General features: G+C 35.8%; 1 protein-coding gene across 1 annotated transcript in view; it reads right to left on the bottom strand.

Annotated features, from left to right (window-relative positions):
• The window catches only part of MINDY3 (MINDY lysine 48 deubiquitinase 3), a gene marked incomplete at its 3' end in the record, with an annotated part of 38,153 nt that overhangs the window by 1,473 nt on the left and 10,044 nt on the right, over positions 1–26,636 (bottom strand). Inside the window, 6 exon segments of the mRNA XM_029086240.1 lie at positions 15,794–15,874; positions 17,062–17,132; positions 22,940–23,019; positions 23,592–23,665; positions 24,082–24,196; positions 26,116–26,167. Coding sequence (XP_028942073.1) covers positions 15,794–15,874; positions 17,062–17,132; positions 22,940–23,019; positions 23,592–23,665; positions 24,082–24,196; positions 26,116–26,167 — 473 coding nt within the window.

Consider the following 26,636-nt stretch of genomic DNA (forward strand, 5'->3'; position numbering starts at 1 on the left):
ACTCAAGAATTTTAAGTATACACCTAATGGCATCCAGCATATACTTAAAAACTTTCCTGAATGAAAGCCAGCTCCTAGGACGCACCAGCAGGGAAAACATGGAACACGACATATACTTAAAAATAACAGGCAGCAATTTTACTTTGAACAGCTGAGTGATACAGCTGTTACTCGCGTAAGGTGCATACAATGGGGGTCACAGAGCTCCCCTCACTTCCATGTACAGGAGACATAAATATCTGGTATTACACAGGACTGTAGTAGACAAGAAGTTAGGAGACATCTGCCCTGTCTTCCAAGGTTCTAGATCACCAGCCCATTCTACACTTTGACTCCTAAGGGCTACTCCCTTGCCACCTGAGCACAAAGCAAACATCTACCCTATGAAGCAGCACAGTGCATGGAGGGAATGATCAGGGTTCGATTTGCTGTAAAGTATTAAGGGGTATCCACATCCCAGCTTTAGCTGCAATGAAGTTTGTGCCAAACTATGTCCTATGTCTGTCCTAGAAGCACACTATGCAGAAACAGCCAGTTGCTGGAAGCCCTTGTGCCCTCTGAAAGGCCTCCTAGTGTGTAACTCCAAGTGTCGGCTCCACCAGCAGAGAAACAGCTTTCAGCACATCTGTAGGACACTTAATCGCATGCAACAGGATTCCAAGACTAGATGCCAGTGCAAATTTGCAACAAAAAGAAGCTCTCCAAAATGTTAAATCACTAATGTAGATGCATCTGGTGACTCAAGTCTGCTGGAATTATCTTTGTTCCCGAGACCTGATAGACTTACCAGGACTAAATTACTTCTGGCTCTAGCTTATTGCCTCTCTTGCAGCACAAGTGCCACCTCTCATTGTGACTGGACTGCAGAGCCCATCTTTAGGTCAGGAGCAGGCTATCCTGCAGATAAACTCCTGTACCATGCTACTTCTCCAATCACCCTGTACCCAAGAGCTCCAAGTGAGAAAGCGTACAGAAGAAACTAATTTGGGAGGCGTGCCTTTGTCCTTCTAGTCTCTCCTAGGGAGAACAACTTGTAAATTGCTTGCTTAATACACTGGAAATATAGAACATAGAACCTTTTTATATTCATTCAGTATCATAATAATGTAATTTTAAGGATCCATATACATGACTAATTTTGAACAAAAACAATGTTTAATGAAAAATATTCCAGTGATTTTATAAATGAATGAGACGAGAGATTACAAAAAACCAATACTTTTAACAGCGCATCTTCATGTTTACGTATGTTCTAAACTTTTTTTAAAGTACTGTGCAGATAGAGACCATACTGCTTTAATAACATCTATTATTGCTCAACGCAATCAGTTTCATGATGCCAAACAATGTATGAAGTTGTGCAGTTGTTGAGTATATACTCTGTTATAATAGCAATACTTATGTGATCATACAAGGTACATACATACACTGTAAAATTTGACAATATGTGACCAATTAATAAATGATTTGGAATGCTCCAGAATTAGAAAAGTTTCATTTTGAGGGGTCACTATTATAAAACATACTAAGTAGGAGTAGATTTCACTGTCAGTGAATTACAGTAAACTATTGCAATTAGTTCTATTTAAAATAGATGATGCCATAGCATACAGAGCTTACTAACAACAAAGTGATCAGTGATTTCAGTATTCAAGGTTTAACTCTTAAGAGGAGATATTTTTACAGTAGGTTCTTATTAATGAATTAGCAGCTCATGGAGCCAGTGTAACAAGGCAGAACTCTTAAAATTCCATGATATGAAATGATATAACCAAAGTAACTACCAACTGCAGAGACATTATTTCAAATGCAAACTACATAGCTCTACTTTGGTTTACAAGTATACAAGTTCTTTCCAAAAAATCTTAATGCAACCCAAGAATAAAGACTATAATTTGTGTTGTCTTCCCTCAACACAAATTATCCTGTTAATATAGTAGTTGCCACAGTCTCATGTGATGCAAGAGAGATTTTTTAAAAATAAGACTCCTGCAACTACCAACAAATATTTTTTTGATAATCCAATTGAAAATAGTGTGTATTTCTGTTGGCATTTAAATTTTCCAGGTCCTTAGTTATTTCAGTGCATGTGTACATGGGTAGAACTTAGAGAGTAAGTCACTGAATGCATTACTCAATATTGAAAATTATCCATGTGTTTCAACTGAACTTTTAAATACGGTAAAGCCCCCCAATTATTACATATTAACACTTTTTCTTCATTAAATGTAATTTACTAATGCTCTAAGCAAGTCATTTCAGGAGGAAGCTTTAAAAAGTTACCTGCCTTGGAGAGATGACCAAAAAACTCATCCCTCATCTTCAAAATAATTCTAACTTTTCACTGAGACTGTTGTCCTATAAATAGTTAAAAATGCAAGATTTTAATCTTGTATATACAAATCCCATGCTTCCTCTAACTTAGCATATCATTCATTTCCAGCATCCAGAAAACTTTAAAGTTCAACTAGTCCATATATTTGTATCTAGGCAAAAAAAATTATCATACCTCCTTCAGGCAGCAAAGCTGAAAACGTGACAAACATCTAACAAAAACATACTTCAGCTGCCCAAGCTGATATTTCATCCTATGTGCCAAAACATATCCTCCACCCCAGCCTTATGAATTGTATTTTGATGTATCCCATGCACTGAAATTTCCTTATAAGGGAATCCCATCAACAGTTAATTGTAATAATTATTTCCAATACTAAGTACAACATGTCCTAAAAATCATGTTTCACTTGTTGGCTCTTGTGATACACAAACAAGTAATTTTATATAACTTTGAAAAGTTTTTCTCATCAGTAGTACCAGTTATTTTAAGATTCCGTGTTTACCCTCAGAGGCAAAAAATACTCTTCCTAAGTTTTAATGAAAACATACCAGAAGTTTTCATTCTACAAATCAAAAGCAGAACATAATGGCTAAGCTACACCGAGATCCTAGCTATGAATTTTTACAAAGATCCGGCCCTGACAGACCTGTTGCCCTTGAAAATAAAATCTGTTCACATATGGACTGCTTTACAGTTCTACACTAACACTGTTGAATGATATGTGGAAGAACTACCTATTGTACTTTCTTCTTAAAAATTTGCCTAAAGACAATATAGGAACACTAATGATTTATCAACTATTTAACTCCCTATCATTCAGTCAGATCTGCAAGAATGAAAATTATTTAATACACTCTTGTATTATAGAGAAAAGTGTGTATTTTTCCATGCTATAATCAGTGGCTTTCATGCCAACAACTGTTCCAAAATGGTTTCCTAAGAGAACAAGATTGATGGGATGTCTGAAACCAATTCCCATCTCTCTAGCTGACTTGTGAGTCCATTGCCCAATTTCAGTTTTATCTGACAGAGGGAATGGACTCTTATGAGTGGTTACTGAAACTGGAAGCCAGGCCAAGAGAGAAGGCAGAACCCTGCTGTGAATCGCTGTGTTCAGCAGCAGGTAGACAACCAAACAGCCCAGATGTATGACAGCTCTTGTGCCTGGCTCTTGTCTGGTGGACCATCACAGGAGACAAGCCGTGGGTTACTACGGGAAGTATTTGTGCATGTGGGAGAGGGAAAAAGAGAGGTGTGAGAGAGAGATGGAAAGGAAAAAAAAAAGAGAAAAAAAAGAGAGAGAGGAAAAAAAAAAAAAGACAGGCTTCAGATGGTCTGCTCTTACATAACATGCAACCTGCTGTAGGGAACTTTCTTTGGCAGGGAGGATGGACTCGATGATCTCCAGAGGTCCCTTCCAACCCTACCATTCTGTGTGACCTAGAAGCACTTCCATGTGTAGTTTTAAATTAACGTGACTCAAAGTAGTTGTACTGTTTCACTAACTACCCAGGGGAGCAACCTTAGATTCTTCAAAGAACACTGCTTTATTAAGGTTCACATCAGTCTAGGGGGATTCAGCGATGGCAAAACGTTTGGTGAAGGTACAGACAGCTCTGACAGATGTTGGGGAGGGAGGTGGCAGGAAAAGACCAGACCAGAAATCCAAAAATGATTTGGTAAAAGCAAAGGTCCAATAAAGAGCAGAATAAAAGGCTGACTCAGTACAGACTTTTGCTTATCTCTTCACTCAATTGAAGTGGATATTTGAAAATGACTGCAGTTGATGTGGAAGGAACAGATTGCTGGGCAAACTAAGATGAAATTTTGATCCATCCAGGAGGGTGGAAAAGAGTCTATTCCACATTCCTGTCATTTATGGTAGAGAGGAACAGAAGTCCCCATCAATGACAGCCATCCACAATCCAGTGTTGTAAAGTTTTTTGAGTCTGGAGGAATCAGATAGTTGAATCACTGTTCCTGGTCCAGATATAACGGTGGGGACTCTGGTCAGCTTACTGAGGTCCTGATAACTGCCTCAGCCACGTCAAAAACACCACAGTCCTGTTCTGTTTTACTCTGAATGGGACTCAAAGGACAAGTTAAACTGGGTGAAATACAACATCTGTCTCTTCAACCATGCATGCCGTCAGAAACACAACTAAGAAAGAAGTGGCAGTTTTTAACAATATGGGAAGTAAAAACATAAAACTCAGATCAATTCAAATACTGTGAGACTACCCAAGCAACACCTGACATATAGTGTACAGACAAGAATGTCATTCTCTTAATCTCACTGTGGGGTGCTTCAAAAAGAAATCTGATTTTAAATGTCAGTAAGGTTTTTTCGGAGATTATCTTTTGAAAGAGGAAAAGACACTTCATACAATCCTACTGATGTACTCTGCAACTGTATAATTTTCATTCAAATGCATATGTTTTTCACACATGACCAAAATGTATTTTCAAACTGGATAGTCCTCTAAAATAAGAATGTGAAGCTTCAGTTGCTCCTGTGGCTGTAATCCATTTGCAATGAAACTCCAGATCTGTAAAAGCCACATCCACTGTCAGTACCCTGGAGGACAGAGACACACAGAGAAGGTTCCTTCTTCAACTGGTTAAGGGATCCTGCTAACAAAGCCAGAACTGATGAAATGCTTTTTACAGCCTGAGGAATAACAATCCACTTAACTGAGAAAGAACGGACTGAATGGAGTTTATTTGGAGGCAAGGTGCAGAAGTGTCATACATACCACCACATACACAAATGAGGTTATGAATCCTAAAGCTGTCAGATACTGTTTTACTTGCAGAGACTGGCCAGGAAGTGAACCAAAGAATAAAATTTAATGTAGACTGGTGTCCGTTCACAAGTAGGAAAGCTATCATCACTAAAGAAGTAAAAAGAGGTTCAAAGTCTTGCAGTGATATAAGATTTAGTTGTTGATTCTCACTGAGATTGATCCAAGGGTGGGTTGAGGTTGTGGAGGAAAAGCAAACACAAACCAAAGAGCAAGAATTAGTAACAGAGAAATCTACGGTGAGCACACTGTCAGCCTATCCCTCTGGAAAGCAGGGTTTTTAACACGCACTCAGCTGAGTTATGGAAACCACAATACATGGATGGTTTACTGAGAGAGCCAATAAAAAACCCACAGTATTGCAGTTTTTTAAAAATAAGAGAAACTCAACCTGCAGTTAATATATATTTAACAGTTACACTGCCACAGCTGTCGGTGTTTTAGTTCAAAACATTACAAGAAGGCAACAATTCACTTGTTAACATGCAAAAAAATAAAAACTTCTTCACCATGTTCCCTGCTTTGAAGGGCAGATTACAAGAGATTATTGTAAAACAAGAATGATTATGTATATAGTCTTTTTTTTTTTTTTTTTTTTTTTCACAGTTACTAACTTGTTTTGCTCTTTATCACAGAATGAAGTCTGTTTTGAAAGCAAAAATATGTTACTGGAATTACAGACCAGGAGCCAGCAAACTTGAGTTTACTGGAATTTTTATCTAATTAGTAGTTTACATACTACCCTCCAGTCACAAGTTTAATCTGAAAGGGAAGCTTTTCAAATTACCTGTTCTCTGCCATAGTTGGATATCTATTTTTCTGGAGGATAGAATGCAGTACTGTTCAAATGCCAAATTTCATTCTTAAGAGGAATAGAACTGGAAGTGGGAAAATTCCATGGTTTATGTCAATAAGAAGGTGGGAAATGAACAAGTATGACAGGAACATTTGATAGCAGAGTTCAAAGCCAGTAAAGATGTACTGCAGAAATTCAGATCTTCCTAAATACAGTTCTCACAGCACCGAAAGCTGCACTTAATGTTGGAAATCGGCTTCAGGTGTTCAGTTTCCCACTTAAACCATAGAATTCTCTTTTGGGATGATGAAAACCCTCAGGTTTGCTTCAATCCACAAAGATGAAATATAATTGAAAATGGACCAGACTAATTATGTTGTAACTCAAATATGACAAAAATGTTTCTAGAGGACCATTATCAGCCTCGTTAATTAATCTAATAGGATTATTTTATGGCTTTATATGTGAAATGTATGAGCTCTATGAAGTAATTAAGAAAGCAATATATTATTAAAGCCATGTAGTCCACTGTTATTCCATACTCCAGCAGTATTTTAGGGAATCTCTATATGCATGTGTGTTGACACATGTAGGGAGAAAATACTAAATATTCACAAACTTCACACATTTTCACACATTATAAAAACAGGGTCGCCTTTTATATTCATATTTGAATTTGGTATTTCAGGTACCTAATTCCAGTAGTAGCAGAATAGAGCAATTATCTTCTGTGAAAAACTGTACATTTATTGCTTTAATTAATACAAAACTTCTGATGTTTTTCTCCTTAAAGCTGTGCTATACAGTAAAGCCTAGCTCACATCACACCAATTATATTAATTTTCTTATACTATGCATATAGGCAATCACTGAACTTTTTTCCTAAGTACATCCACACCGTCTCAGTATTTCTACACCAAACTGTCTTGAACTTATCGAAATCTTAAGACTGGCAACTTTGGCACCCCTCTGTAGCACGAAACAGTTATTTCTAAGGTGTATGTATATATATATATATATAAAAAATAAATGCATATAAAGATTCCCTAAACTATCAATCAGTAGACAAAATGGCATTGGACTCCCTATAACAGAAATTAAAATGAGAAAATACATTAATATATTTCATACCCTTCTTATGTAAAACAAACCAGCACCTGAAAAAACACACTTAAAAACTGAAATGACATTACTTCATTTTAAAAAGCAACAAATATATTATTCAGATAGCTAATCATATGCAGCTTCTGATGTTATAAAAGGGAAGAAATAAAGATAGTAAATTAAGGTAATATCTTAAATATCACTAAATTTGCTTTACCTCTGGCTAGGAAGAGATAAAAGATTCTTCCACCATAGACAGTCCCTAACCCCTCCCTTTTTTTTTTTTTTAATCCTTCCACATTTAGACTTCAAATTCATTCATCCACTATCCTAACCTGAGATTAGAGCTACCGTATCAGAGCAGGTCAAAGATGGTATTCTGTACACAAAAAAGTTGCTATTAGTATGAAAGGAGGCAAATGGATGTAAAAGTCATTTTTGAATGCTTCTCAAAAAGTGATTAGAAATGGATTACTAAGAGTATTTGTGATTGTACTTGTAAAGGATGTGCCAAATGCACAATCAGGACGGCAACTGGTATATGTTAATGCATCGAGTGAGGTGGATATGCTTTGTGACCAGTGGGTAGGGAGGGCTGAGGGATTGGGGAAAGTAATGCAACATACCAGAGTATACTATACTAGAAAAGGTGTGTTTAAAAAAAACCAGGTCAATACTCACTGGATAGCTCTATTCCCAATGCCTTGCTATCTGAGCAATACCATAAATAATACTGCACTATTTAATATATCTGAAAACAAAACTAAAGTGATAATTGTGGCAGAATTGAGTAGGACTTGTACCTGGGAAAGGCCAGGGCACCTGACTAGGAAGAAGCAAATGATGGTGGAAAAAGCCATCAGCATTTTGTTTTTCACTTGATTTGGAATTAGGAATACCATTTTTTTAATGCAATGTTTCTTTAAATATCTATTTGACTGATATTTTAAAACTGCAATACTATTAAAACCTCTATCAATTTATTAATCATATTTTAATAATGAGCCAGGATGCCTATTCGTCCAAATTTGAAAAACATAATATCTACCCGTCATGCGATGACTCAGGCCCAATGTCTTCGCTATTGTATCAAATATAGCTGGAACCAACATTGGTTTCACACCTAAAAGGGATACAGAATGGTACAATGATGTTCTCAGCCTTTGCTTCTATGCAGTACGTTGACTTTCAGAATTTACTTGATACAGTGACTTACTAATTAAAAAATTGCACTTAGCAATGTCTTTGATGCATTTACTATTACCATTACCTTCCAGTCCCCAATTTCAGTTTACATATGGAAGTCATTCATTCTAACATGAGGTAAAGGAAAAAATTACTCCTCGACTGCTCTGGCTACAAATGGACAGTAAATGAACCACCATTTCTGTACTGCTTTGTGCATTTTTCACAACACGTGCTTCACACATTCACTACTACAATCTATTCCACTAAAAATACAGCTTAACTAACTTTCAGAAACAATGTATCATCTAAATTATACTCAAAGTATTGTTTCATGGCGGTGACAGCACATTAGTCCTAAATAAGTTCGCATAGCCTACTGCTGATCTTTAAAAATCAGACAAAAGTTTGTTCCTTAACCAAGTGAAATGGAAACTCAGCAAATGGAAAGTAAACAGAGCATATGCTTTGAAGGGAACTAGGAAGCTGGAAAACTGAATACATAGATGACTACTAGAATCACTTTTCTTCATAATCGTATTTGAAATAGACTTGTAATGATTAAGAAGTACAATTTTTCTAAAAACGGTTAATGTGATATTCATGGTCATGACTTAAGCATATATTCTTTCTAAGGTTTCCAATTCGGAAGTGCTCCTACAATATATTAAATTGAAAGCTTCATGGGAGATTCCTTCAGTTTTCATTTGTGGATTTAGAAAAGGTTCTCTTCATTGCACTGGCTTTCTTTCTTTTCTTCTTTCATCCCTCCTTCTTTCCTCTGTTTCAAAGGTTATATCATGCAACAGGTGGTAGTATTTTATCTTGAAATTTTAGATCGAATTTTGCTGGCTCAAAAGTTCCTATAGGAACTGCTAGAACTATTCCCCACCCCATTTCACAAGTTTTCATCTAGGCTTGGAAACAGCACGCAAGGGGTCAGTACAAAGTCATTCTCCCATCTACCTCAGCACAATCCAGTATCAAAATGTGTAACATTTCAGGAGAAAGAATTCAGTGACACAAAAATTGGAACAACTCAAACATAAACACATGAAAAGTGATATCATCTAAACAGTCCTACTCTCAACTACTTCATCTATAAAAACTGAACCTCCCCCTATGAAAGAAAACAGATGGATGAGAAGTCTTTTCCCAAAAAGAAGTAATTTGCTTATTTGCTTAGGGGCATATACAATTACATTTCATGGTCTGTATCAGCCAACCATGAAAAATGTCCTTAAATGATCATTGTGAAAGCTGTATATAATGGGATGAATGTTAAAAATTTTCTAAAACTTTAGAGAACATATAGATATGACTAAATGGCTGAAATTAGTCAGAGAATTGGAATAAACACAGTGAATACAATCCTTTTAGGATGGTAAATCCCAAACAATTGGTTAGATTAACAATCAGTCTTATGTCTCTCAGTTTAATGACCTTTACATTACAATTTCTATGTCTCAATTCTAAGAACAAATAATGCAAAACCTCATGACCTCTTTATGATCCCAGTAGTAGATCCTCATAATTGCTACTCATTATTATGGGATGCACAGCACTTCTGACAAGAGCAATATAAGCATTACAGGATCTTGATCCAATTCCTAAGTGTTCTCACTTCAGAGTTTTTGTTGCAAATTGTCAAAATGCCTACCACCGCCCAAAGATTCATTTCTCTAGTGTTCAAGACATCAACTTCTTTACCTCCCAGCCTCAGGAACTGGAAGACCACCACACTGCTCTTTAATACTTTTCATATGCAATTTCCTCAACATATATGGGTATATTACCATACTCCAGTCTTGATAAAAATCAATCATTTGACCTTAGATTCCATGGTTCTGGCTTTCTCTTCCTACCTCCACATTTTTAGTTACTATACTAGGCTAAAAAAAAAAATAAAAAAATCTGTATAGCTGGATCTCCACTTCAAGGTCCCTCTATAACTGTGTGGCAGGGACTCAGATCACACTCAATCCTTCTAATAAAACCTGAAAGACCCCAAAATCCTGAGTAACTAGAGTTCAACCTGACTCTGGAAGAAGGATTGATGATCCCATATCACCAACCCTAAAACCAGAAAACCCAAGCCAGGCCCAAAAAAATCCTGAAAACTTCAGTAAAATCTCTTGATTCTCTCTGATTCAAGATGTAATAAAGTATGTCACAATCACAGTGTTTCCAGTCTACTGCATTAGAATATGATGTGGCCTCTGTAACATTGTAACATCTATTACTGGATTTCTTACAGCACAATGATCTATGAGCCCTAACCTTCTAGCTCTGCAGATGAGCTCCACCTACCTACCACAGATATGTACACCTCAATCTTCCCACTCAACCTTTGTGTTGTCCTCTGCATATCTCTGCTCTTCTTGGAAGTCCAGAGTTCTCCAAGACACTTTGTAGGCCTGAAAAGATGTCAGGTAGGCGGCAAAACTAGAATTAGTTCTTCATCTCTGGGACTGGAGAGGGCATACCTGACTTCTTCACAACCTTTTCTTCTTTCCCAAACTTGTGCAAGACATGAAAAAGAACACGTCCTGTAGAAAGCTGGTACAGCCACTCTGAGGAGCTTTGGTTTCTCCACTATTTAAAAATTCTTTTAGTACAGTCAAAGTACAGACCATCAAAAACTAAGAGGAGACAGAGAGATCAGATTTTTCCTTGCAGCTCTCACAGCTAGCTGCTCATTCCAACAATGTGTGAAATGAGAAAATAAAAGGAGATAGAAATGTTTCTGCTGAATAAGGACAAAAATTGTATGATGGCTAAAGTTCCTCATGAAAGCTACCTACACTTAAAGCCAAAACTACATTTCTAATTAAAAAACTGAGAAATAGAAATACAGAGACTTTGTAAATGACAGCGCTCCAGATTTATTATCTTTAGAGAAAATGAAGCCACCATAACTTTGGGTAAATTAATGTAATTAACTTGTTTCATTAAAAACAAATATGCCACCATACACTGTTGCATCACATATTAAGTCTCTTCTACTACAATGAAAAGTTTGGACAAAAATCTAGAAGTTACTTGGACAAATGTTGGTGTGAAAATCACTCAAGTGAATGAAAGAAGCACGCACAAGTTTCCCCATCAGAAGCCTCCCAAACAAACAATGTACAGAGAAACTGTTTTTTTGTTTGTTTGTTTGTTTTTTCCTATAAACAGGCACATCTAGGCACACATCTGTACTAAAAACAAATTCAGCTGCAAGTAAAATTGGAGTAGACCCACAAAGAGCAGAGTAAGTTTTCACAGTTATGCACTGTGATCTTGCAAAGGTACAATAGGGTAGATACTTCACAGAAGTATTTTATCTTGAGGTGCTCCCTGTCAACTATGAAACCTTTATTCTATAGAGATTTGGCCTTTCTGCTAGGAAACTTATTTGGCGCAAGCTACTTATATACTACTGCATTATTCAGAACAATTTAAATTCATTTAGCAACAGCATTTACACTATGAAGCTTAGTAGAGTAGAATAACTTCAGTTCTCTTTGGGGGCCCACAGATCCCACAGGAAACACCCTGCTCTAACATTTTTAAAAAGGGTCGCTTCCTGCAGAGAGGAGCTTTTAAAATAACAGCTAATAGAAGTATTTGAAGATTCACTGCTGATTCAGCCAGGTCAGAGTTATTGTCAAGAACAGAGCAACATTTGTCTCCCTGCTCTTAATCAGCACACAGAAAATTTAAGCACTACTTTATCCCAGAAGTTATTTCTGTAGTTGCCTCACGCATCTATATTCTTTCTACTAGATATCCAGACTGTCCCAACCAGAAGCAATTCCCCTTACTCATGGGAACTACAGACTCTGAAACCACACACTCTGTAACCATTTCCTGAAGTGGAATTCTTCAAAATCTGATTTTGATTTCTTCTCTGATGAAGAAAAACTTTTTCAAAATCTGATTACTTGCATTCACCAGTCATGGGAGCAAAAAAGAAAAGGAAAGACATAGGTATTTTTCACTGCCTTCCCAAAGTAGGAGAGTTCTAAGTTAATGGACAAGTATAAATTATTTGGTTATACATAGATTACTTTTGTAGAGACCAGAGTTGTTAACACATACTAGTAATGGTTGTATTTTCACACATGCATCTTATTTTCTTCCACGGCACTGATTCTCTGTTGGTATTCTGAGATTAAATGCTGTGCCCAGTAACACTCCCCCTTAGCCCAGTTCTGGTAAAATACCACTGACTCAAATTCAGGATCTCCTATAGCAGTGTCAGTGTTTGCTCAGGTGTCCCTCTGCTGAACTTTGATCAAAAAGATTGTTTAGGAAGAGAAGTGAATGTTCTTTCTTCTGAGAGACAATACTATCAAGGATGCTGAAGAAGGGCCCTGAGAATATGTAGAATAGGTTATAGTGATCAAAGTTAGAAAAATAACAAAAACGTAATCTGAAACCATAAGTACAGTCCTAACACAGCAAAACAGGCACACTTTTCTTGAAAAGCAGTCATTTGTAACTTATTCAGATGTCTCAGCCAGGAGTTTCCTCTGCTTATCTGATTCTTCAAGTCTATAAAGGCTACAGTGCTGTAACTGAAAATGGATGATAGCTGATTCTGTTGTGGCCTGTGTGCTCCAAGACCTGGGAACAGACTAAGGGAATTTCTGAAAAACTTACACAGCTCCAACGTGTCCCCATGGACCATTTCAATCACTTGAAATTGCCAGACAGACACTCATTCCATGCTCTCTTTTCACTTTCAAAGATTCTTGAATTCAAACTGCCAGACCATATGAGTTCGTATATCAACAGATAGTGTTTAAAAAGTAGCTATTAACTTGATGTTGTTCTTTCTATTGTTTGCACTGAAACATTTTCTTGTTATACTTCACATAACATTTTGACCTGCTGATATTCTTTTATACGCTGTCTGACCACGCTCTGACATTCTTAGAAGTTCTGAAAAGTTCTCAGCTTGTCATAACTTCCTACAATACAAGTATCATAAAAATAACCAAGAACTGACCATACAGCATTCGATCCAAAGCATCACAGCCTTATCCCTCCATTAAGTGACTTAAGAGCTGCCACACTTCTCACTCTCTCTTTTCCCTATGATAATAATAAAAAAAGACTGTAACTTTAAAGTTGATTTTTAGAGGACATTTACAATACTGTCTATTTGTGTTAGCACCATCTGACAGAGCATGCAGGGAAATGTGTCAGATGAAAGCTTCCTTGTTTATTTTTGTTGGCCTGAGGCCATTTAAGTTTTCTTATTCACTGAAAGGAAGTGAGGGCAGGAAGAGACAGAAATGATGGCTACTTGGATTTAGTTGCCTATGAAGAACATACATACTCAGTTTTTGAGGGAAAATCTACCTTGTAAATGCAAAGTCCATTACCACTAGGAGTAATTGCCTCACTTATTTTTTTAGTAAAAGTTATCAAGTAACTCTCTGGCCTTATACACACACAGCTGTAACTAGAAGAAAGAAAATATGCTGGTACTAATTACGGTTCCCTGCTAACACTTGCCCTGCTTCCCAACTATTCACAGGTTTTTTCAGCTCTATTATGATACACCTAAGTATCGGAGTTCTGAAGAACTACTTAGGTAATTCAAATGTTCATATCTCCTTTCCAACTTCATTACATACTCATCTGCAGAACAAGCTGTAGTATTTTTGCTCAATACAGTGTACCTTAGAAATTAAAATATAGAAGATGTGAGGTGAAGCTTCATTTCAGATGTTTCCAGATTCTCGTTTCTTTTGTCTAGAAAGAATACTTCCACTGAAGTGGGTGACAGTGGATAAAAACATTGTGATGAGTATTCTTATATTTTTATGTTTTGTATAGGAGATTACCCACTGCATTTCAACTTGTTCTGTCTCCATGGTTGCCTCCAAAATATCTAGCTGTAAACAATTGTTTGCTTGGTGACAGATCAGCTACGTCCCAGGAAGAAAACCTACTGATATTCGCTTCAATAAAATGTGCTTCAACCAAAACTGCTGCTTTAAGGAAGAAATTATTTCTGAAGTAATTTCCTTCTACCTCCAATTCCTTATAGTAAAATGAGGCTAGTAAACTTTCTGTACATACCAAGTTAAGTTTTGACAATCAAGATGTGGAGATGAAGACCATGCAGATAGAGTAAAATCTCTTTTATTTTAGTAATGGAGGAAACTGCTGACCCACTGGTATTCTCCTTAAAACTAGGAATTGACTCAGTTGTCACTGTTTATTTCATGCAGCAAAAGTTACAAGAGAACTTAAGCCAAATCACACACTTTAGTTCATTTTTAAGCTATAAGTGTGATCTTCAGCGCAAAGATGCTGTGCTGCATTTTGCTCATTCACTAAAATCCGCTGAAAATGTAGAAAGTTTTAGAATGGCAGCTATGAACAGATTTATTTATTTTAGAAAGTATGTCTGAAAAAAATTTCTCTGAAAGTCACAGCTACAGCAGAACAGACCACACTTAAAGTAATGCAAATATATTCTGGCAGACAGCAACAGATGTCTACAGTATTTAATTCAAAATGTTCCGAGATAGAAAAGCAAGGTGGATGATCTTTGATTCCACAGTTATGAGGACAATGTTTATTGCTGTACTCCACATCAAATGTACAAATATGACTGAAGCACTTGAGTACTAAATAACAGCATCCAACTTCTTTGAGTAGGGTGGTATGCATAATTTCAGTAAAACTTTTGCTTGTTGAACCTCCATGCTCAAGAATTAAGTCCCCGAGATAGCAATGAAGATTCTGTTCCGTTCCATAAGTTCCCCACACTACTTGTCCATAGTGACAGCAACCTAGGAAGATTGCTTTTTTCTAGGTTTCTAGACCCAATTACTCAGCTAATTAAAAAAGTGACTACTACTCTCCTTAATAATTGCCTAATGTTCTTCTATATAAACATGTTTAGGCTCTTGTAAATCATATGCAGCTTGAAAGAATTAAAGCTGCGTCTGTTTTTTTCAGACTTAATCTGAACTGCTTTTGGCTCCACACTCCATTTTCCTCTTTTCATTCTGAAGATTTCTTTCCTGTTCCTCATAAAGTTTGGTCTAAGATTTTAAACTGAGAACTCATCTCAAAAGTATTTTATATGTTCCACAGATTATAGTGCATAACTGATAGAATAAATACAAGGAATTATAATAACAGTCCTGATATCTATTTTTAATCTAGAACAAAAAACCTATGGCTATAGATTAAAAATTGTGAAGTACTGTCAGGGAGATTAAACTACTAACAGGCATCTACACATAACAATTTCCTTTTTATCTTTCTTCCACTGTTGAAATTTAAGACAGTACTTATCCCAGTTATGGTGTTCTAAAGCATATCCTTTCCCCAGCCCAATAAATTAAACTAGAACGGAAAGACTTCACTAAAATTTATGAGATAACATTAAACCATTTGAACAACTGCCTTCAAGGGAAGGCTTAATTAAAAGGTTTGGTGACTACATTTTTATATTAAAGCCACATGAAACTCACATTGTAGCAGGATCTGAGCTTTGAATTTATGTGGTGTTTATCTGCCTGAGGTTACTAAAAATCACATCTAACATACCTTGGCAAAAAAGACCGTGAGGTGTGTTTCACTGCCAAGTATCCAAATGGGAAATTTTGGAGATTTCAAATAGGAGCCAACCTAAAAAAGTACAACAAAATTAGAAACACAAAGCAAACCCAGAAAACTCATCTAGTCAGTCATCAAGTTAATGATAATTCAGATACTGAAATCTCAATTTCTCTGAAAACTAATATAAAGCATTCAGCAAAACGCCAAAACAGCGTAAACCACTTAATATTCTAATTTTGATCACTGATTCCTGTTTGACTTGGAAAACAACATAGCTTATGTCAATTAACTGAAATAAGACCTGAGCGAGAAAGTGTATCAACAATATTCCGTATTCCAACCTTGGAGACCTGCTTCGAACACTGCACACAAGTAAACACTCCTATGCTCAACAATGCTGTAATCAGACAACAAATGAGGTAGAAGTCCACTTGACTTTTAGCTGGTTTTGGATGAATCAATTCAGAATTTACACATTTAATAAATGAAGGGACAGTTAGTTACAGTCCCAACATTCTGCAAACACCAACATTTTGCAAACTACGTAATCCTCTTTAACCCTGAGCTAAGTTAAAGCAATTCAACATAGAGATTGAAAAGGAAGCAAAGAACCACCAAAAGGCCTTTTGAAATTAAGAGTATTACTGCTGTTTCAAAAGTAGTATTTGTAAAGCACAAAATTTCTCAAATAAAAATCTTAAATCAAGGAAATGTGTTACAACAGGAAGAAACAACATGGATCAGGTTGCACTTCAGTTATTTTTAGATGTTCACAGATGAATACCTAAAGTAACTTAGGTCTTGAATATATTATATTCAGAATATATTTACTTAATAGTAGTTTTGCCATCTTTACTTATGGCTATTTATTTTAAATTAAAGACAGTGATAGCATAAAAAGTGAACAACAGAACTGCATAATTCACAACAGCAAGCTACTTTGGGACTTGACAGTTTTCGAACTATCTCTGTAACTTGCATTAAACATTTTCTTAGTAAAAGCATAAGCTTTTTAACCACCTATATTAAATTGGTGCAATAAAGTTCTAATTTAAATAGCATCAAACAACTTTTATTCAACAAGATGCATTTAACAATTTTATATGTTTTAATATATCTCAGTTTTAATTTGAACATACTTTGAAAGTTCTTTAGTATCTCCAATTGTACACAGTGAAGCTTTCAGTAACACTGTCAAAGAAGCCCACATCACCTTAATGAAAGAAAAATTTTAAATGACGCAGAAAACGGTTTACCTTACAATATCTCAGAGACTCCATCAATGTCAAAAAGCCTACTGTTGCCTGTTTATGTATACCAAGAAGTTCTGTTCAAAACAAAACAAAATTTATTCAAGAAAAATTGCAAAGTGTCTTTTTGGTCATTTTTTCTTACTTTCAAAACTAGTCAAGTAACAACATTTTTTAAAGTTATGCAGTTTTCGCAACAATGGCAAATCATCAAGGCACAGCAAAAAAACGACAAATGTTTAAAAATTTCCTTCTTTATAAAATAAGAAGAGCCCAATGGATGGTTTTAAAAGTTTACTGTTTATAGCCTCTTTTCCAAAGTTAATAGGAGATGAAATACTTGTTACTTACACCAAAATCATTCTCAGAAAAATTTAAGAAAAATACCTATTTTGAAGGAGGGGAGGTATATATATATATTTTTTTTTTCCTTCCAAGAGTTCCCTGGCTAGATTTATCTTAATCATTTCACATTCTGAATAATAAAACATAATTTTGCAAGTAATAGTTTTGTTAGTAGGAAAGAAAGCATTCACTCGGTTTGATTTTCTGTACTGACTTCCATTTAATGTATCATACAGCTCTCGAACACACACAGCTGTCAGGAATAGCAGAAATATTTATGTACTACTGATTGGAAGAGCACTTACAGAGCCTTATTTGAGGCTCTCTAATAAAGAATGAAAAAGCACTTCAAAATTCAGGCTTAGAAATTAGTTATAATCCTAAGGATTTTAAGAAGTTCTGGGCTTACATATACATCATCTCAACAGAGCAAATACTGTCTACTTGAAACAGTTCTGCTAGGTCTGTAAACATTGTCTAAACGAAAAGCAGCACACACCTGATCCTGCAAATACACATGGGAACATACACCATAATCAATTTAGTAAGATCTGTATTTTCTTTTTTCAGGGAACACTGACTTTCATGTTTGAAAGTTCTTTCTAAAACACTAATTCTCAACTACATTTTTTAACATTGAACATTTATGTACAACAGCTATGATGTCTTTATCCATGGGCTAAAGCCTCAGAAATATAGCAAGTGAGTGAAACTGTTCTAAATTTAAAAGATTTCTGGACTGCCAGAAATCAACTCTGCATTTCATTGTGACTCACAGAACTAGGCATGCCATGCTTCCTTCACCAACTTCAAGTTTATCTCCCTGAATTTTGCAACAATGCAGAACAGTTATTAGTGTAGTGGTTTAAGTTTTTCCTCTACTGTCAAGCAAAAAAAATCCCTCAAACAACCCAACTCCAAAAAACAAACCCCCAAAAACTTACAAACACTTGCTTGTTCACTACCTTTGTGGCCTGGAAGTGCAACTCCTTCCTTTGAGTTCTCAGCTATACATATTAAAAGGCTCTCTTCACAGTGCATCATTCTTTGTTCTGAAAACGTGCTTTCAAGGATTATCTTAAAACTTGCTTGGAAATAAAAACATTCAGGGGTGCATAGATAAAACCTTGCAGAACACCACTACCGCACTGACTTACAGCTGTGTTGTTATAAACTGCCATACGCTGAGGCAATTTATCCTTTCTTTGGGCTGAGGGCAAGAGAGCTAGCCCAATTAAAAAACTAGTGAAGGATCCTTCAAACTAGGCAATAGCTATTGCTCAGAAATAGCATGTTTATATGTGCTAATGAAGAGAAATGAATGTCAGAAGTAAGGAACAGTACACTAAAGAAATAATTTTCACACATTACATGTATTTCTTAAAAATCATTAACAAAAATCAATGTAAAGTTCAGTTTGCTAAACAAAGGCTTTAGATTTAGAAGCTGATGCTTGAAACAGAACAGCAGAGTCACATAAAAATAATATTTACTATTCAGAAAATTATTCAGAAAAAAAACAAACCAGATTATTAAGTATTTTGTTCCCCTGACAGATAACTACATGACAACTCTGACTTATAGCTAGAGAGATCTGGGATCCTCGCTTCAACAGTAGTTGCAGACTGTGAATATCCTGAATAGCTAGTACATAGATAGTGAATCTGAAAGCTATCAGGTTAACTTTAGCCTGTAGTCACTGGTCTATCCATGCCTCCTTCAGAATTAGTCAACAGAGAAGCCAGACACAAAAGCAAAAATCATTCTTAGATGACTGACGAGGAAACAAAGGCAGACTAGCTGCCCTAAATCAAAGTTCATCCCTGTGAACACTGTCACCCCACAGAAAGAAAAAATACTCCTTGAAGAAATCTGATAACGCCAAAGATTGTCTAAGAAAATGAATATGTATGTCTCCTTTCAGAAAGTTAGTTTCCCCCCCCATCCCTTTTTTTTTTTAAGTACTTTTCCAAAGTACTCAGATTTCTAAAAAGGGAGAAAACTGGAGCTTTTTTTTTTTAAAAAAAAAAGTCAGGCCCAAACTAATGATGGTCTTAAAATGTAGCGACATTGTTACCAACCCTATCAGAGCACCGCCACCTAGTGACAACATGAAACAACACAAATTCTTGTCACTAGGAAAAAGCAATTGCAGCATTACTTGTACTCATATTAAATTGCTACACTTCACACAAGAACGATAGTCTTTAAAACAGGAGGAAAAAAAAATAACCTTCCCACATCTTCCTACTGTGGATAATTGTGGCAAGAAATTAGAAGAAGAAAGGTTTAAAGGGGAATATGTAGACGGTCAAAGAAGACGGATCATTTCACTGGTATTTGTACCAGTGCTGGCCAAGAACAATTCTAGTTAATAACTCCTTCCCTATTTGGAAAATATGCAGTACTGTAAGAGTCAGAGCTCTGAGTATAATCTGCAAAATACCTGGTAATTCCTCAAGTTTGTAATTCAGTATGTTCTCTGTCACTGATAAAATTACTGACAGTAACTTTTAAAATTATTTTAAAACCATTTTAAAGATTTACTTATTAATTAAAAATTGCTTATCTAAACAGTTGAACAAGAGGTAGAGTGTCTTTACATAACTTCCAAATAAAAATGTAAGGGAAGTGGCATTTTGAAAATTCAATTTAGTAAATATGTTTACTTATGATAATAGCATCACCTATCTAGCATTTTTCCTGTTCCTGCATTGTGGCTGAATCTTCTCACTGTTGCTTCATTACTGCCCCTGCAAATATGCCACAAACCACATCACATCCATTGCTTTCCGCAGTTCTTCAGCATCACCTTTCCTCCATGCCCAGGATACCTTTCCTGTCCCTCAGTTTCAGAAGTTCATCTACAGATTACATCTGATCACAGAAGTACCTGAAATCTCTTTCCATTATGTTTACATATGGAAAAATCAAGTAGTGCTAGCAATTAAATCTGTACGATACTAATGTCAAACCTTCCAACTGGTAGTTCCTCGACCAGAGGAATTTAAGGAAAACGACCAGTAACTAAACCAGAAAAACATACAGGAAGCCAACTTCAAAAAATAGTAAGCAAACACATTCAGTTCTTGCTGTTTTGACACCTGCAACCCTTCTACATAAGAAACTCACAGCATTGGCAGAAAGGAAGCTGAAGGCTACAGCCAAAGAGATTAAAAATACAGGAGAAGTGACTGAAGGAGAAAAGATGACAAAAAGGGATAAAGGAAATGTGACAATGTATCCAAAATTCAGTCTTGCCTAAGATGTGAACAGTACAGGCTGTTCTTTGTCCTTGTTTTTGATAGACTACATAAATCACTTCGTAATAGATGCTGATTATAGACTTAAGACAATGAATAAACTGGTTTTGACTTGAAGAAAATGGAGGACTCCCAACATGAGTGAAGTCCGATTACTCAACTGGTGAAAAACTAACAGGACACATAATACCAGATTCTGAAGATGTACTAAAGATTATTTTCTGTTCCTCCTCTCCCCCCAGAAAGAGACAGATGTTTCTGTGGGAGTTCTGGTTCTGGATTTTTAGGGCAGATTTGACTCAGAAACTAAATCTGAAATACTATCATGTGCAAAGACAGTTCAGTATTCTCAAAAAAAGTAAAAAAATCCAACTTGGATAACTAACTAGTAAGGTCTATGAGAAAGATAAACTGAAAGACAAACGAGGAAATGAATTGCAAGGTTCAAAAAAAGATATATTATATTGCAGAACAGCAAGTTATCCCCATGTAAAGGAAAGTTGCAAGAAGAATTCAGATTGATTGATCATAATCTAACAATTCAGACTGATAAATCATAATGTAAAAATCAAAAGGAGAAAACTAAAAATACTGAAGAGAATATAGGGATAAAACCAGGAAAACAAATTACAACCAACTTCAGTTAGAAAGCAGGGAGATAAATGGCAACAATGTTCTATACATACAGCATGAATCAGGGTACGAATTAACTGATAAAACACAAAATTAAACAAAACAAAGAAAATACAAGTATTCAAAGCCATCTTTGCTTTAATTCACAAAAAGGTAAATGATGTCATATAGTCAAAAAGATTAACAATGAGATCACAGTGTCAGCCATAAAGAAAGGGAAAAAAATGGCTAAAAACTGTAAGACAGTTGTGTTCCAGCTTCCAGATCCTAATGAAATTCATTATATAACAGTTAAGTAGCTAGACAAAATAAGTCTCTGAACCATTAATGATTAGCTTATGTATCAAAGATAAAGCAGGTGTCAGGAGACTAGAAAAGGGAAAACAGGGTACTTACCCTAACAAAAACAACAAAAAAATTTAGAGGAAAAACCCAGGAGAAAGGATGATTTTACCTTCAAAGAGTCCTGAAACAACTTAGTAATCAATTTGCATGTACTAGGAAGGACGAAAAAAACCCCAAACCCCACAAACACCAACAAACACCATCCAGTATAGGCTCATCAGTAACAGACTGTAATAATCCAATCTAAACGCCCTGATAAGAAGTCTACCAAATAGGGGTCAGAAGAATTAGATATAATATCCAAATGACTGATACTGAAGTACAGCCTGTACAGAATCATAACCAAGTGGAAGTCTAAAAAGTCTCAAAGGAGTTTATACTACTTGTTCACTGTCAAACCAGAGCACTTTGATTCGGGTCTTGCATGGACCTGTTTAGAACCTCACTTCCACTCAGTCTTTTCAGTGATGACTTAGATGATGGAAAATCCTTGTAAAGAACATGCTGATGAAAGTGAAATGGACTTTGTAGTCGGGGGAGAGAGGATGTGAACACTTTCAGAATTCAAAGTGTTCCTGCTTTCAAATAATCTTCTCTGTTTGCAAAATGGAATGCAAGAAACATGAAAGCTCCTTAACCTTGGTGGCCCTCCACTGGACTCACTCCACTACATCAATGTCTTTCCTGTACTTGGGAGCCCAAAACTGGACACATCACTCCAGAGGTGGTCCCGCAAGTGCCACATAGAGGGAAAGAACCATCCCCTTCCTCCAACTGTTGGCTATCCTCCTCTTAATACAGCCCAAGATGCAGCTGGCCTTCTTTGCCAGAAGGGCACATAGATGACTTATGTGCAACTCACTGCCTACAGGACCCTGGGTCCTTGCCTATAAATCTGCTTCCTAGCCAGCCAGTGCTGTCCTGAGCTGTTGCATGGGCTTATTCCATCCCAGATGTGGGACTTTGGTGAATTTAATTAAGTTCCTGTCAGTCCATTTTTCTAGCCTGATATGCCTGCTCTGAATAGTGTCTCTGTCTCCCATGTATTTACCAACCTTCCCAACTTGCAGCGACTGCACTCCCCTCCATCATCCAGGTCATTGGGTACCTTGTAATTTCAACCTGTAGCTGGTAATCCTTTATTCACTGATATAAACATCAGATACTTTGTGCAAGTAATTAAATCAAAGGACAGTAAATAAGGAGACTACCAAAACAGAGATAGAACACATTCCAAATCTGTAGGCCAGCATCTCATAGTAAAAATTATGAACAAGCATTAATTAGAATCAACTTACTCATTCCTGAACATTCTCTGTCTCCATCCCACACATTAGAAACAGCATGCCCCGTCAACAGGAGGTTAATCAAACTTTGGCTATATAACAGAAAGAAACAGCCTATTAAAAAGTACATACAATTTATTTCTGAAAAAGTTGTTATCTCTAACAAATGAAAAAAAATATTGTATTGAGGCTTTGAGCAGCCTGGTTTAGTGGAAGGTGTCCCTGCTGATGGCAGGGGGTTTGAACTAGATGATCTTTAAGGTCCCTTCCAACCCAAACCATTCTATGATTCTATGATTACCCGGACAGCTAAGCAGACATTGTCTCACTATATTCCTTTAATTAGCATGTATTTGTAATTCAGTGACACTACTATGATCTCCACTCTTTCAAGCAACATGATGACATAAAACCTTAGCCCTGAATTTGAGAATTATTCCTCTGAAAATTCAGCAATAACAGAAACATTTCCTCAGAACTGATGCACTAAATGGAGTAAGCAGTAAAACAGGCATGCTAAGTATTGCTTTTACCTATTATAAAGTTAGAATTGAATCTTCATCGTAACATCAATAATTTCCTAAAAGAATGATCAGTTTTAGAAACACAAAAAATTAGCCCACTTATCTATTTTAAGTGGTAGCAACCATATTTTGCAGCTTACCTTCCATGACCGTAAACAGGATCTATCAGTGGCTCAGCTGCATCTTCAATTTCATTTTTAATGTTTTCAATACCCTGCAGAAAAATTACAAACATTTTTGCTTTCTTAGGGAATGAAGTGCAACATTTACAACAGAATGCAAAAGTAAAACGTTAGGAGGCTGATGGTCCTGTACAAACTGATACCTAACCACACTTCTTTCCCTTGATAAGAAATGTTAGGCATATACAAAGAAAGGTGTTTCCAAAATCTGCAATTCTCCCAGATCAGGGTGAAAAAAACCCCAAAAAACCAACCTTTCAGGTTTTTATGCTGGAAATTTATTGCAACATGAATGAAGATATCACTTCACCCATTTATCTCAATTTGACTTAGTTTATCAGTTGAGTTTAGTGTTCACGTTTTACAGAAAAAGTGTTACATGACCAAACTTTCTATTAACAAAGAAACAAAACAAAAACACATACACACAAAACATCAAACAACTCACCTTTGTTAGTATCACAGAATACAGAAACAGCAATACTCCAAATCTGTTTGTCCACACTGAATATTGATCCCAAACTGCATCCTTTAGTTCAGGGAAGCTTTTGAATGCTCGTTTGCTAAAGATATTAAAAAACCAACAACAACAAAAAAAACAAACCAAAAAAACAACAGAAAAGGAGAATGTATGAAGATGAAGCATTACAATAGTGTCACAAAGCACAAACAAGAACTAATAATACCTAACATGAAAATGTCCAAGTAAAATCAGAGTAAAACTGGTGTTACACACAGAATGACACAGCAGCTGTTCCGGAGTTACTGTAACTGCCATAAAGTCATTGGAATTTACCCATCAGAAGAAAATAAATACTTCTGGAGCAATGTGCAAAAATGAACATGGCATTTATATGCAAACACTAACCATAAAGTTACATACGCTTGTGAAGGAGTTGAGTGCCTTGAAGCAGTAATTGTACAAAACACACTTACTGCAATTTCGAATAGACTCTGTCACTAAAATAATGCTTGCATTATATAGTGTTCTGAAAGGCATTCAGTCAATACACAGTGGAGAAAAAAATTTCCACTTAACCAGGTAAGATTAACTTTCAGGCTTCGAAGTAATTATTACATTTCCCATGAGAATTTTATTTTGTTAGATTCTAGCTTTGGAAAAAGCAAAATGTTCAAAACCACAAGTGTTACATTAACATCTGGGAAACTATCTGGTTGCTGCCTGGATGATAAGGTAACACCAGGTGATCATGTTTAAAAAGAAAAAAAGTAAAACAAAAAGAGAGGAAAGGAAGAGATCCATCAAGATTGCAGCAAAGTAATACACTTTCTATTTCTTGGGATATTTTGAGCTAAATCCTGCTTTTCAGAACACAAATATTAGTTTTTATTGAGTAATTCAAACTAGACCACACTCTCAGCTTATCTTAGACAAACTTAGGCAAGTTATTTTCTTTTTGATTTCTTGCACACTTTTAGTAAGTCTTGTTTAAAAAAGAAACAAACACCTGCAAAAATATATCCATAGATGGGTTTACTCTGCCTAACACTTGAGATTTTTAAACTACTTTTCATTATCAATTGAGTATACAAGGTATGCCAGGCAAAGACAGCTCTGAAATCCATCACTCAGCTCACTCTAAAGCCGTATACCAGAGCGTTCATCTCTAGTGAGAAAGACTGAGAAAAACTGAAGTGCATACCACAAAGATCGAGGGGGTGAGTGGGAGGGAGGGGAATGGAGTAAATTAGTATTTTGATCAGATAAAGTTACAAAAATTTTATATTCTCCTCTTTCTTCTTTCCTCGTATGTCAATGGGTTTAAGGAACAAACTATAATTACTACTGATACAATAAGCCATAGTTATTTCAGTTCTAATTAATAAGATTTTCCATCTCAAGTGTTTTTTGAAATTCTGTTCCCCTTTATTTCTTCTTTGGGGATTTATTTGTATAACAATTACAACTGTTCACTGTGAAAATAAAAGGCTGCTACCTTTAAAGACCACTAGAACTGTAAGCTCTGTATTTACAGCTCAAAAAGAGAACAGTGTTTAAAATATGAAACAAAAATCAGTCATTTTTATAAATGTTTCTTACATTATCTCAAATCAGGAAAAATAGTAGATGACTTTTTTTTCAGTATATATATATATATATATATATACACATATATATATATATATATCACAGATATTACAGATAGTATCACCTGTGACCTGTGTATAAAAAATTGAGGATTAACATCTTTAACTTAAATGTGAATCTTAATTAGTTAAGTTCATATACTTTAAATGCACAAGTTATTTGGCCAGTTTTGCACATTACATTGCTCCGGTTTTATTGTAAAGCCTAATGCTTATGCTCAAAATAATATTTCATTTTAAACAGTACAATGCAAACCCCCCCCCTAAAATCTCCTAACCTAAACTTGAAATTCAAGTGTAACAGGGCTGTGAATACTTCAACACAGTGTAACTTCAAAATACTGTATTTTAAATGTTCCAACATATTACTTACTGAATTAATGCATGAAATCGCTCAAAGCCAAGCTCTTCGACAGCCAAGGCAGCTATACACAAGAGACACTTTTCAGCACTACACATGGCAAAAAAATGACACAAGATACACACAGCAAGCTAGTATACTTTCAAGCTTTAATTATATTTAAAATTTTTAATCCTCCCTTGACATTTACATTTTTTAACTGATTAGTACAAACTAATTTACTGCAACATTAAGATTCCACCATACAAATTAGTGAGAACATTTCTATCTGGACTAATCAATCTATTAAAAGCACAAAGCCACTGGAGTGTGTAGACTTGAAAATATTGTCAAACACTAAGCTGTTGATTTTGTACAAAACACGGCTGTCACAAAGTCATCAAGCATATGCATACTAGAGATATAATTTGCAGGTCAGCAAGAAGTATTATTTCCTAGAAAAGCAAGCATGATTATTTGGATCATTTTATCAATGTAGGTAAGCTGTATTTTTTCTTCAAACATATATTTGTTACTAACATTTGGGGTTTTTT

The sequence above is a fragment of the Antrostomus carolinensis genome, unplaced genomic scaffold, assembly GCF_000700745.2.
Source record: "Antrostomus carolinensis isolate BGI_N321 unplaced genomic scaffold, ASM70074v2 scaffold10418, whole genome shotgun sequence".
Taxonomy (NCBI): domain Eukaryota; kingdom Metazoa; phylum Chordata; class Aves; order Caprimulgiformes; family Caprimulgidae; genus Antrostomus; species Antrostomus carolinensis.